At 38.7% G+C, this 14,781-nt stretch overlaps 1 protein-coding gene across 4 annotated transcripts in view; it reads right to left on the bottom strand.

The window, feature by feature from the left end:
- Positions 1–14,781, bottom strand: part of veph1 (ventricular zone expressed PH domain-containing 1) — a 92,920-nt gene that overhangs the window by 33,780 nt on the left and 44,359 nt on the right. For all 4 annotated transcript variants that reach the window (XM_028464762.1, XM_028464763.1, XM_028464764.1 and 1 more), the window contains exons 5-7: positions 14,284–14,447; positions 11,430–11,639; positions 127–341 (exon numbers count right to left, since the gene is read on the bottom strand). In XM_028464762.1, coding sequence (XP_028320563.1) covers positions 127–341; positions 11,430–11,639; positions 14,284–14,447 — 589 coding nt within the window. The remainder of the gene's footprint in view (positions 1–126; positions 342–11,429; positions 11,640–14,283; positions 14,448–14,781) is intronic.

Genomic DNA, 14,781 nt, shown 5'->3' with positions numbered 1-14,781 from the left:
GAAATTATATGATATAATGATAAGTTAAAAAAATCAATATACACATCTTTCTTGATGAAATACTTTTGATGCAGTTGATCAAACAATCCTGGGATCAGATCAAAGTAAATTAAAAATGTTTTTAACCTGCAGGCAGATTTCTCATCGAGCCATCTTTCCAGCACTCGGGCTATGGCAGAAAAGGAGTTGCTCATCCGGTAGATGTCTTTCCCAGTCCCACCCAACAAAGATGGATAACGGTCAGTCAGTGCTCTGATTTCCAGCAACAAGGTGTGGTGAAAGCTGTGCTCCATGCTGCCAAGGAGGGCTACTAGGTAGAGCAATGAGGTGTGAGCATGCACCTGTAGGATACAGAAAAGAAAATGATAAAGAAACATGTGTTTCTATTCAACCATGCTGTTTATCACATTCAGATCAAATGTAATTCAGTTCCTCCTTAATAAATGACATTTAAAAAGACTCAAATACGTAGGAGCTCAGAGAAAACAGCTGATGAGCTGTCATAATTAATGACAAAGCTTTGGACCAATGAATAGAGAGCTTTCTTTTAATTTGCTGCATTGTCCACAGATTGTCAACGGCACACGTGGGCAACTTTTAACCCAACAGGGGCCACAAAAATGTGAACGGATTCATTTCAGCGTTTATAATAATCTCAGCATCTATACAGTAAAGAAAAAAGGGTGTTTTTGTTGTCGTTTTATATATTTTTCTGTCATTCTGTGCATTCATGTTTTATTTTGTGTTTTTTCTGATGTTTTGCGCATTTCTCTGTCATTTTGTGTGCTGCACAAAATTAGCCATGGCCAGTTGCTAATGTCTGGTCTAGAGTGTAACTGCAGCTGATGTGTTTCTAGTGGTCTGGATATTACTGGGTCAGGATGCTGCAATGCGATACGTATCACGATACTTGGGTCGCGATATGATATTATCGCGATATATCGCAATATTCTATCCAGTTAATATCAAAATTAAACGTAGAGATGAAAAATGAAGTTGCTGTATATGTTCATCAGAAGATATTGATCATTCAGAGGACAAATTGAGTGAAAACTATTTGCTTCAAAACACCCTATTTATTATTTATTATTAGTGTTTTTGCACATTTTCACTGAAAAAAAAAAGAAAATGCAGTGTTACACAGTGCCATCATAAAATCGAGTGCATCAAGTAGCCATTGCAACACATTGAAAGCATTGTAACCACTGAAATATTGCACAAATACACAAAAATATTGATAAAAAAAATAAATAAAAAATCGGCACCCAAAAAAAATCGCGATATATTGTAAAAAAAATTTCACACCCCTAGTCAAGATGTGCTGGGTTGCTATTCTGGTGCTGCCAGAAGAGAAATAAATACCTGGATTACCTCTTTAAAACTCATTAAATTATTAAAAAATGACTGTGTGTGTTAGCGGAGCATCGTTTAGCGGTTTGTCAAAATAGTCCCACATATTTCATTGTTGACGCTTCAATTTTTGTGATCTTTTTTCTAACATTACTTTAAATGTGCGTAACACAAACGTAACCTACTCATACAATCCAAAGTCTGCCAGGTCACGCAAAGCTCTCTTAAATCATCAAATGATAAATCTTGTTGTTCTTTGATTTGATGTCTTTAATAACATTCTTGGTGTAATTAATCTTTTATATTATTTTTAACTGATTGTTTCTGACTGTCCCAACATGTTTGGCATCAAGTAGACAGAAACTCACACGAGTAACGACAATAAACATCATCAGAGAAGAAAAGCACAAACTCGTTCATTTTAAATCAAGCTGTAATCATAAGTCAAACAACAGAGTGGGAAAATCTCCTATGGCACATGCCTGGGATCCAGTGATAAATATACAACAAAGGATGAAAACATTGCACCGGTCCAGTAAAGAGCCAAATCCCCTCTGTTTTTCATGTTTTCTCCATGTTTTCATTGTTTCCTTCCTCGGTTATTTGGTTTCCATTGATTGACCATCAGGACCCAATCTCTCTATTATTCAACTGGAACCTCTTAATGCACATTAATCTGTGGCTTTGCTCCTACAAATAATTTCTAATGTGTAAATCTACTGTATATTATATTTTATTTGTGTTAAGTAAATCTATAATTTCGACATTTGTAAGTGATATTTTAGTTTTATTTTACCTCCAATGCAATAACTTTCCCATTAGAATCATAGAGAACACTATGAAAGATTAAATGCACAAAAACTGTTGAATAGTGCAAATATCAGGACAAATAGAAGCAGTCAAAAATGTTTTTTAAACTCAACAATAAACACCTAAATGAAGACGGGTTTTTCCTTAGGCTGAACATTACTCAACATGGTACATGGAGTTCTTTGATTTATGATATATTTAGTTCTAACAAGAAAATGTCCGAAAAACAAATGATGGAATGACTTCCCACAGGAGGTAAAAGGAGCTGGAAAAAGAATTGTGCAATCAAGTTAAATACTTAGGGCACAAACACAAATCTACAGAGGAACTCTCCACTGCCATCACTAGGAGGTCTCAGCAGAGGCATTTCCCAGAATACATGCATGACTTTCCAAATGGTTCCAATGTGAATTTAAACAGGACCCATACTGAAGCTAGGTTATGAAGCTTTATTATGGCTGGATAAAGGGGAAAACACTTCTCCAAGGCCCGTGCCCCAGTATAAATGAGTTGTGCTTAAGTTCCAGAGGCAGACTGGCCATCTGTGGGACACTTAGCACACAGTGCGGTTTGAGTTCTGGTAATGTGACACAAAAACTGTCAATTTCACATTATTATTGTTCAAATGACACCTACTGACACACTAAAACATTATCACATGACTTCTGTAGATGATATCAGGAAATATTTCACCCAAAGCAGAAACAGGAATGCAGTAAGAAGAAATGCGAGAAAGGGAGGTATGATAATAAATATCATAAAACATTTTTTTAAATTTTTTTTTAACATGTCACAGATCTGAATAATGCCATTTTTGTTCCTTTTTTGCTCGCAGAATCATTGCCATTTAAAGTTTACAAGTTACAGTTTTAAAGTTACCACTTGTTTGAATTGCCTATTATACAGAAATTGGTTAGTCACAAAATAATATGTACTGTATATACAACAGACAAATTTTCATAGTCATTTTGACAGTTCCGACAGTAATAACCTGGCTGGCGCCGCAAGGAGATGTGACGTCATGTGGTCACGTGACATGAAAACTGTAAAGTAAAATTGTTCTTTTTAATTTGTTCTAAGGAGTTCCTTATGTGCTTTATGGCAAATTGGACAAAACAGGTTTCATACAGAAAGCATGATTTTCACGTAGACCATTATAAAAATACACTTTAAATAAATGACACAGCAGTTTCATTTTTTTCAGTGTAGTTAACTGGTGACACAAAATGTTTGTGATTTACAAAATGAGTCATTTTGTCATTTCAGAATTTGGAGCTTTAAAGGACCGGATTTGGTCCCCGGGCCATGAGTTTGACCCATGTGGTTTAGGGGAACACTTAATTTTAGCCTGCTCAAAAATGCTAAAACAATAACAAACAGCAGCAGCTATCCAGCACCGGCTACACAAAATGATATGATTAACCTCTGTTGTGGCAGTCGTAAGAGTGTGATATTGCTTTTTTTCAAGAGCCTCTTGTCGTGTATTTTTCAATAAACACAAGCAATAAATCAATCATTTTCATAATAAACAATTTCAGAGTTATTTAAACTTTCAATAAATATACATTTTAAAGCACAGATTACAACAATAAAGCAAACAAGTCTGTGGCTTTACCTCTTCAACATATCTAACTAACTTCACGTTGCATGAAACATGATAGATATGTAACATCACACATACTAAAGTGCAGGAAAAGTAAGAAGAACTAATATCTGCTTTAACCAATTGGACGTTTTTTAGGTAAAACAAACTCGCAACAAACTTAAAATAAATGATTACTTACACACGCGCACAAGATATTAATGTGTAAAATGAGAATGGCATTTCACAGGAGCTCACAGATAAGAAAAAATACAGAAAATCACATTGTAGGATTTTTAATGAATTAATTGGTAAATCCATCGGTAAAATGAGTATTTGGTCACCTACAAACAAGCAAGATTTCTGGCTCTCACAGACCTGTAACTTCTCCTTTAAGAGGCTCCTCTGTCCTCCACTCTTATTTTTTTAAGGCCACGGCCATTTTATTGACATGAAAAAAAACGCTACCATCCCTTAATTTTAAAACTTACCAGTTGAAAATCTTGATATGTCGTTGACAGTACAGTATATAGTCTATGTATACATATATATGTTTATATGGACATTTATATGAATATAAATTAGATAAAATAAAGAGATAAAAAGGGGTAGGGATTAAAAAAAAAGTTAAAATGTGAAAAATTCAACATGCTTTACATCATTAAATCACCAAAAAAAAAGATGAAAAATGTCCCTCTCAGTCACAAGCAGTAGAGAAAACAAAACCTTTGAATTTGGATTTAAAGTTTGTTCCACTTCTCTGCAGCAGAACAACTAAAAGCTCCTTCATCATGTTTGCTGTGAACTCTGGGTCATAAAAGTGTTCATGAAGTCATAAAATCACGAGACCTTTCACTCTGGAGATGTTCTTTACGTGGTAGGAGCTGTTTTTGTGATTGATTTAATCTGACTGCAGAATTTCATATCTGAGTCAATCAGAACACCAAGGTTTCATTCTTGGTTTTTCGCTTGTAAAGATGGAGACTCAAGATACTTACTGACACCAGTCCTTTTTCCCTGTAACCAAAGAGAATCACCTCCATCTTATCATGATTTTGTTGAAGGAAGTTTTCACTCATTTCGTTGTTTACCTTTTCTAAGCAGTTGCACAACATCTCTACAGAAATATAATCATCTGATATAGTCAGTACGATTTAGTCTCTGGTTTACACGTCCTACCCTCTCCCGAATTAACATTTATCATCCCCGATCAAAAGTATTTTCCCCAATAAAAACAACCAAAACACACAGGGTCCCTGTTCAAATGAGAGGTGTCAGGCTCACAGAAAGCTGTTTTATTTTGAAAACCCATTGTATTTTGTATGTATAGTATTCTAACCTATCATGCATGATAGGGTGTGCACACTAATATCAGAGGTGGGCTTGTTTTGGAGGAGATGGCACTGATTAAGGTTGTAGTTAATGATGAATGACTGTGTATATGATCATCTCTCTCGTTGAGTGTGTTGTCCAGCCAACGTTTTACCCTGCCTTTATTGGTATACATGAAAATCTAAGTTTTTTTTTGTATATGTGCGCACATGCCTAGTAACACCACTGGTCATGAAGTGTTTTTCCTTTTTACTTATTTCCTCAAATTACGGTTAAGCAGTCCCAAATGGACCCAAAGGAAAGGAGAGAGTGGGAGCTCTCGTTTATCTTGCCATTCTTGTCAGACACAGCAGATTTGTGTGACATGGCACAGACATTCCATTATTATTACATCTTTGCCAACTTCTCAAATTTCTGTACATACTTTGGACTCTAAGTCCCTTTGCCTTCAAAAGCCTGTCACTGTTTTTTAACAAATCATCATACTCAACAAATATATCACAATGACTTTCAGATGGAAAACAAAAGACATTGATCCACTGATGTTAAACAGAAATTCAAGTTATTAGTACAAAACCCAAAGTTCGTCATATTTGAGGCTGATACAAGGATTTTTTTTGCACATAACCGGTGTTAAATTAAAGTGAAATAAAAAAAAAAAACAAGTGTTGCACTTGTGAAAAAGTGGTTATCAACACTATGGGGTCTATTCTCCAATGCATGTAAGTTCAAAAAGCAGTACAGCGGCAATGTTTTTGGCTACGTGCTATTCTCCCCCTGTACTTAGGTCAGTCGCTGCGCGCCTTAATCCCAGTTACGCACTGTGGGTGGAGCAGCCCTGAAATGTGGGTGTTCCCATTCAAATCTGGCTTTACGCGCATTCTCCAGTGTGCGCAAGTCCTTTTCCTCTTACGCGCTTCTAACCCTGGTGAAAATGGTAAATGGTAAATGGACTTGATTTTATATAGCGCTTTATCAACACACTGAAGCAGTCTCAAAGCGCTTTACACATCAGCTCATTCACCCAATCACTCTCACATTCACACACCAGTGGGACAGGACTGCCATGCAAGGCGCTAGTCGACCACTGGGAGCAACTTAGGGTTCAGTGTCTTGCCCAAGGACACTTTGACACATAGTCATGTACTGGGATCGAACCCCCAACCTCTCGATCAGAAGACGACCCACTACCACCTAAGCCACGGTCGCCCACGAAACATTATATGAAACATTATATTGCACTAGAAATATGGACTTAGTTACATTTAAAGCCACACGGACTCGTGCGAGACAGACTTCTGTCAACTATTTTCCTACTATGTCCAACGTAAAGTTTGATCCACTACAGAGTGAAACAAGCTGTCATATATGCGAATGAGGATGCACCACAAACTATTTTAATGAGGTTCAGCTCAGGTCGTGTTAAACAATTTATATTTAAAACTGCGTATTATGGAAGCCAATGTTCTGTTTCACTGCAAACATCCCTCTGTATTAAAGCAGGACACTCTGCGGCCGGGTTATTTCCTCATATCTCCAGTGCATCTAACTCAGTCACACTTTACAGCGATGATGATGATGATGATGATGATCAAGGAGAGAGATTTTAACCGTGACTCGGACAGAAGAATGCGGCCGATCCTAACAGTGCAATAATCTGGTCAATGATCTGATCAAATCAACCTGTTACATTGTTTATCAATGAAGGCGTTTCAAATTAAAACTTTATCATTTTCATGGATTTCAATGACATTTACAGGCATTGGGAAAACTCCATGTTCCGTTATATCTAGACAGCCCAAAAATGACATCACCACCTCCTTTCCTTCAACCCGCCTTCATTCACAGACTACGCAGTTTTGCTCTACTTACGGTGGGCGTGTCAGCAGCCTGGACCGGGGAATACGCTTAGAAGAGAAGCGCGTAACTGCAAAAAGGAGCTTAAGCCCAGATGGGAGAATCTACCTCTATATGAATTGTTGTGGGTTATTGTTACCTGTCTCCTCTCGGATGTAACTCCAAGGCTTGAGGGGCCGCAACATGATGCCAAACACATAAGAAACAAGATATTAAAAGTAGCAACAAAACAAAAGAAAACAGACTGGAGACCCTGGCCAAACTAAACAAAAGTAGGGAGGACAACCCTATATGGGGCCGTCGCACCCAGAGTCCACCCTCTAAACAAGAAAAAGTGACAAAAGACTAAACCTACATAAACACTAAAAACTAAATTCTTTCCCATAACTCAGTATTTTCTAAATACTTAAACAACACTTTATTTTTCCCTTCCTCAATATTCAACATATTCTCTTTAACTCTTCTTTAAATCTTTCTCTCTCCACTTGATTGTTGATGTGAATCAGGAACGTTAGGTCAGAGGGAGGAAGGGCAGGCTACAAGGCCAAGAAGCACCATCCGTAACAGTTATCCATTCTCTCTCTAAGCCTCTGTGTTGACAGGTTCTCAAATACACGTGAGTTTATTAGGGACTTTAATTATTCAACAGGATTTGATGGATTAGGTAATTTCCACATATTTATTAACCAAATGTTATCATTTAGAAATGACTTTATTTCTTTGGGCACAAAAATATTACTCAGTGTTCAATGAGATCACAGGTGTGACTTTTCACAGCAAATCACCAGAATTCAAAGTGCCAGTTTCTCAACCTTGAGACCACATCGCTCAATAAATTCTCCAAACTGCTTGTAAAAGATATTTGTTTCAAGTTAGAATTAATTAAATGTTTGATAATGGTTTTCTGTGATTATTGGAAACAAAAATCGTTAGGTTAATGATGTGGCAGAAAAGATTGTCACATAGTTCCTGAGCCTCTAAGTTAAACGGTTCAGTTTTTAATGACGGAGGAAAATACTTAAAAACTTACCGTAATTTCCGGACTCTAAGCCGCTACTTTTTTCTCACGCTTTGAACCCTGCGGCTTAAACAATGATGCGGCTAAATTGTGAATTTTTCCCGGTTTTATAAGCTTCATGCCGCCACAAAATTTAGCTCAGTCACATTAGACCAGATGAAACAATGAAAGTGTTAACATTAAATCGTTCTTGCTCGCACTGAATCATTCTGATTAGTCATTCTGTCATGATGCACACTCATCATAGCGACGACAGAAATGTTGCCAGAGAGAGAAAGAGAGCGAGAGAGAGAGGGAGAGAGGGAGCCTGCTGCAGCAGCAGCATGGATGAAGTAAAAGTCAGCCAGTTTGTTAGAAGGATAAACAGAATAAAGTTGTTAAATCACCGCGTTAGGTTTGTTCAGGATTGATCGGTGCTCTGGACTCTGAGGCTGATGGAGATGCTTCCGTAAGGAGGACGGATAGATGGAGAGGAGATCAGAACAGCCTGGATACAGCCTGGATACAGCCTGGATACAGGTTGTTCTGATCTCCGCTCCATCTACAATAAAAGTCAGCCAGTTTGTAATAGTAGCATAACAGTATGAAGTTGCCAAATCACCACGTTGGATTTGTTCAGAAGCAATCGCGTCCGTATTCTGACTCAGAGTCCGACTCGATGTGATCGCTCTGCGGTAGTTCACGATAAGAAGAGCGGACAAAGCGGTGTATCAGTCTGGTTCCAGTAAGAAGTGACCATAAAAAGTTATGAATGGACTGATATGTAGACGTGGGTCAGTGAGGAGGAGACTTCATGTATTACAGGAAACTTATCAGTTGAAACACGGAAATTTAAACCTAACTTGAGTACAGCAGCCCGCCTACCTGCCCGTTCTGATTGGCCGAGTTGTCTGAAGAGCACCCTCATCAGCCAATAGGGTGCGGCCATGTTAGGCTGCAGCATTTGTGTGGATTTTTATTAGAATATTGCCAAATTATTGTAATGCGACCAACAAAAAAGTGCGCTTTATAGCCCGAAAATGACGGTACCTAGTGCAAGAGAAACAGTGTCATGACACCTAACATTGATTAAATGCATCATCTGCATATAATTTAGGTATTCAAAGGAATAGATCCAATCATTGCTGATCCTTTTGTTTTGCAACAGAGCAGATTCATGTTCAACGCGTCAGCACAGTGAGGTTAATCTGAATAACTGCGGCACGGCAGCTCTTCTCTGCTCTTTACTGGATCATTATTGGATAGGATAGTATGAACTCCCACCAATACTCACCAATCCAATAACAGTATTAAATACCGTGATGTCACAATCAGTGGTAAGTTACAGGAAACCTCTTACATGCTTTTGGGAAGGAAGTTTCTTTTTTTTTTTTTTACTAATCTGACTATGTCACTTGAGACACTACTACATGAGATCTATGCATGTTTTGACCTTGAAAAAAAAGAAGTCATCTTGATCGATTCTGAAAAGGATCATAACATAACAGCTGAAGTCAATCCTACAATCTTCATGCATTCTGAATAAATCACTAATCCATCACAATATAGACTTCCTACATTAACCACACCCATACTAACATGAACATGCTTTCTTTTCTCTAATAAATATCATTTAGACCTCTTTATCACTAATACTTTTACTGCATATATTTTATTCAAACTTACAGTACAATACAAAAAGATAAAGATGATGCTACATATATTAATCAGTAAATAAACATCCAGATACATTGTGTCATAATTGACCCATTGTTTAACTTAGTTTACTGATCATATCACAGTTGGTCACCACAATACAATAAGAGTCTGTTCCCAGAGGCTGTTTAAAAAAATAAAAATCCCAAATCACTACCTTTTTGTGTAAGAAAGAGGATTGTGATTTTAGTGCCTCTTTATGTGTACTTAATATAAACTTAAAGTGTTGCTTTTCTGCAATATAGTACTTATTTTGATGACACATTAACCACAACTATAACTGAATAATATGGTTATGATTTTGGTTAATTGTGACCATCATGAGGGAACGGTATGTTTGGTATCACTTTACCTAAAGCTTTATACATAAGGCTGACATTACACTGTCATTATTATGACATAACACCAGTCATTAGCATGAATAAGGTGTCATGAAGGCTGTCAAGTGTTGTTGGTTACCCTAATCCTAACCCTTTTAAACACCCCCAACCACTACCCCTTTCTAACGCCAACCACGAGAGGGAGCTTACACTACAACCTAAAATAAAGAGGGGGTGAGCAGAGGGGCTGCGTGTGTGCTTACAGGTGTGACCCAGCAATTTGTACGCTAGGTCACAGCGTAAGCTATCCTAAACTCCCAAACACTGCGTTCACAGCTTGTGTGTGTACAAGCCGCAACTGGAAACCATTGCGCCTCAATTGGCGCATGAGAGCCACCAGGCAGACAAGCACCAAGGGCAGCCCGAGCCACCCCTGCAGCTAGCACCGCACCCTCACAGACCCCACCCCCACAGAGGCACCCACCAATCACCCCCAATGCAACCGATCAGGCCCTTGGCGCTGAGGGCACATTATGTTAATGCTCTTCACTTATGTAAGGAATAGTCTGAAAGCACTTCACGCTGTTCAATATCAATGTGTAGCCTGTTCCTTGTACCTGCAATCACAACTCGTTTACACCAACACGTGTGTACCCGGCGAGTTGGCCAAAATGAGGCACATGGGAGAAATTTGGTCTCATTCAAAACAAATTCAAGTTGTTTAATTCATACAAAAAAAAAGAGCTTTTTAGATGTAATGGTTGGTTGTCACATAAGATTTGTGGTTTTCTCAACCATAAGAGCCTGTTTCCCCAATTTTGTACAGCTAGATTGAACACAGTCATGTAGATGGTAACACACAACCACCAATGTAATAAATCTGATCTGATCTAAAGCTAACTAATAATTAAAAAAAAAACAGTTAGTGACCTCCAGATCTCTAACACGATCTCTCAGCATGTGTTTGCTTAAGAGAGGAACTTCCCCTGAACACTGAGGTAGGTGTTGAACAAGAGTCAAACAACCAAATCTGCTCGGATGGTTCTTTGTGGGAGAGTGGGTTTTTTTACTACTTGGCAGAACAATAGTGAATAAGTCACATGAGTGTGCAGCCTTTTCCTTCCGAATCATTAAAATAATCATTCCTGCCTGTTTTTCTCTTTGTCAGTGCGTGTGTGCGTCCATGTCTATCCTCAGCATCAAGCCCTTGCACAGTGGTGCTGTTGTTGTTAATATGTTGGCCCTAAAGTACACACACCCTTGGTTTAATCTCAGGGTGGACCAAAAGCCTTTGCACATTTGCACGTTCCCCTCATGCTTGCATTGGGTTTTTTTTCTAGCATTCTGCTTTTTTATGATCAAAAATAATTTTGCAACTGTGTTTTCTCGTGTTTGAACATATAGCCATCATTAAATCAATTACATGCATTAATGTATAAAATGTGTGTCATTATGTTAACCTTACTTCACTGATGATGCCCACTGCACCGTGGATTTTGACCACGTGACCCACGAAAGAGGGGCATTGCTGTCCGACTGTCCTCAGGGTCGGCAGGAAGCTGACCAATGAGGATGGGCTAGCCTGCGACACATCCACCAGTGCACCCAAAAGAGCTTCGGTCAGAGCTTGTTGACCCAGGTAACTGATCAGCACGGGTACCTGAGGGCTCAGCATCTGTACGGACGAGACGGAACAGCATTTAAAAGAGAGGATTCAGGTCAGAATGAGATCTTTGTGTGGAGTGCTACATAAAGGCTAAAGACTTACAGTTGCCATGACGTTCATGGCCAACTAATTTGAAATCAAGGATGAAGAAGCAATCCCAGGCATAAATTGAGAGTTGAGAGGGCCAAAGTTGAAAAAGCACTGTTTCCTCCCACCCTTGTTATTCGCCTCGTATCGCATTTGACTTGATCTGACGTGTTTGTGACCCAATGCCACACAGCGGTTGGACAAAACACATGATTATCACCTTAAATTGACTATTCCTGTTGTTAGGAGAGGAGAGGAAGAAAAGAAAGTGACGTAGCAGCTCTGGTGTGTGATTCTGATTCTAAAAACAGCTGATACCTCCACTGCTGCTGGTGCCGCATACACACAATGAAACAGGGTTTGTCTGACTCACAGTTAAACTAGAAGTGTGTGATTGCTGGGACACCTCATCCATACAGTTGCTCTGGTCAAAGGATAAACCATTTGATGAGATGGTATTTTCCTCATGAGCGTGGGACCCTAGATTTCCACTGGATGCGTATATGTACGAACCTGCTTCGCTGCAATCCCCACCACCTCCGGTTTTGCTGCGCATCTGTTGCAGCAAGCAGAGGGCAGCAAGGACTCAGGAGATCCCGCCAATTCATGTGTAATCACGCAATACATACAGTATGTGTGATTCAACCATGGATAAATGCAAAATGTATATGTAAAATACGATTTTAAAAGTGCTCAGATCGGGTCAACCATGGTATCAACGGAAAGGTCTGGTTCGCCCCCCCCGAGTCCGAATAAATGCTTGGTTTTTGGGTAGAGTCCGAATTGCGTCTGCTAGAGCCCAAACGCACAATTTCATTGCCGAAAAAAAAAAAAAGTGCTATCAACGGATTCCCCTGATTCCGAATATGTGCTCGGTTTTCGAATTGTCCAAAATGGGCCTGTTGGAGGTCCCGGAAGGTTGGTGTTTTCCCCCTTGAACACGTAGTATTTTATTTGAAAATAATCCGGATATTTTATTCTGTGTCTATGTACTACTTCCTGACCCGCAAGTGCTTTTTTTGTCAACTTTCTGCAGCACAGCTCCAGCATCCAGCAGAAATAGGAGTGCTGCGTATTTGCTGCAGAGGGCATCAGCATGACTCAGCAGTCGCGGTGCTGTTGCTGGAGCAGATTTGCATGCAGTGGAAATTGACACATTGACTTTAATGGAAACCTATCAGCTGCGTTGCTGGTTCGCAGCATTTACGGAGCAGTTACGCATCCAGTGAAAATCCAGGGTGACAGAGAATATTATCGCCAGTACATTCTGCGCTCAGGACCCCTTAGCGGCCGAACACAACGGTGTACAAAAACAATAGCTGTAAATAAATAATTACATTATAAATACATTATGGCTGATGTTTCTGTGGATCCAGTCCTTGTATTTTCTCAGCGTAATTAAATTGACCAAAAGGATCAAATGACACGGAGAGTTTAATGCTAGTTACAGATATTTGCAGCATTTTTTTCTGTTTTTCTTTTTTTTTTTACACTTCTTTGGGTATATCTTGCCGTCACCAAGGTGGAGGTCAGGGATCTGGGGTTTTGAAACGGTTGGAGACCACTGATCTAAAGCATATAATATGTAAAATTAATAACAGTTGTCAACCCCATTAACCTTATTTAGCATGTTTTGTATGATTTGAATACATTTAATAGCTACTGAAATAATCTAAACAGGGAAAGGTGATATGTTTCATTTATTCAGACAACTTTTTTTCAGGAAATTCGATTTGATCTCCTGACATGTTTTGAAAGGAAACGGAAAAGTGTAATGTGACGTGGAAATTGAGACAAAATTTGGGACATTTTAAACAAAACATTTGAAGCCCTTTGTCAGTTCCTTAGATAATCTGCAATGGTTTTAAGGCTGGCAACACAATGTATTAGAAAAACAATGCCACTGCCAGACCTCCTGCTGCTAATGCACGAGTAATTATACTTCATACTATAAAATATAACAGCATGGTGTACAAGATCATATTGTACCACAGTTTATAATCTTAAAATAGTTTTAAAGTGTGTTATTATTACTAACTAATAGCTTGGATCCAATAATGGTAAAAATGTAATAATGGTTGGGAAGAATTCTGCTCTGAACACAGCACACGTGTTTCAGGGTTTTTACGTGGGGGGGGTACAAATGCATAACTCCAGATGTGTACTTTGGTTTTTGCCCTGAGTGAGTTTTACCACCACATCCTCTGTTTGTCAGTATGTAGTAATCTCCCATCAAACTGAACATCAGGAGTGATGGGCAGAATGAATGGAATTTCTACTTGGAACTGTGTATTCACACATGCACTTCTTACTTTGTTTTTTCCCTTAAAATGTTCATGTCCAGTTATTTTGTGACAGTTTAAGAGGAAACATCTTTGCGTAGGCCTGACTCATGGACAGAATAGTTTGAATCAAAACCCCAAATGCACTTTTCATTTTTTATTTTTTTCCCTCAAAAAAAAAAAAAACAACCCCAAATGCACTTTTTAAAGAAAACAATGGCTAATACGCTCTCATACTTTAAGAATATAAACATTGTGTGTTGTACAGCAAATCAAACACTTACGAGTGGATGTTGTTCAGCAATCATTTGAATGAGTCTGATTAGGTGTTGTTGCTCAGGGGATTCCAGCTGTGACATCATGGCAGTGAGGTCATCTAAGTGACGGTGGATTGTGTCTGGCTGTCGAGGGTAGACTGAAGGCAACACTCGTAACAGCATATGGTTACCTGCCACAAAAACAAGAGCGATGGCTTCAGTAGAGCAGCTTCAAGGTAAATAAAAACATTTATAATGAAGTTTCAGCAACACACAGAAATATAATCATCAGTGACGTTTCCTTCAGGGTAGGCAAGGTAGGCAGTGCCTCCCCAAGGGTGAACTGATATTTTGATTATTTGTTTTATTATAATATAATTATAAATTATTTATTTTTCCATTTCCAATAGCCTACAGTACCTAAAGGTTTTAAAGTGTCCGCATTTTGTGCATTTCATAGCCCAAATTACTAAACAGCGCTATTTCCTGGAACAGCTGCACAGTCTCACTCGGCTGTAAGGCAGA

Source organism: Gouania willdenowi, chromosome 13 (assembly GCF_900634775.1).
Source record: "Gouania willdenowi chromosome 13, fGouWil2.1, whole genome shotgun sequence".
NCBI lineage: Eukaryota > Metazoa > Chordata > Actinopteri > Blenniiformes > Gobiesocidae > Gouania > Gouania willdenowi.
Note: the sequence above shows the minus strand (reverse complement) of the source record. Positions and strands in the feature narration are given on the sequence as shown.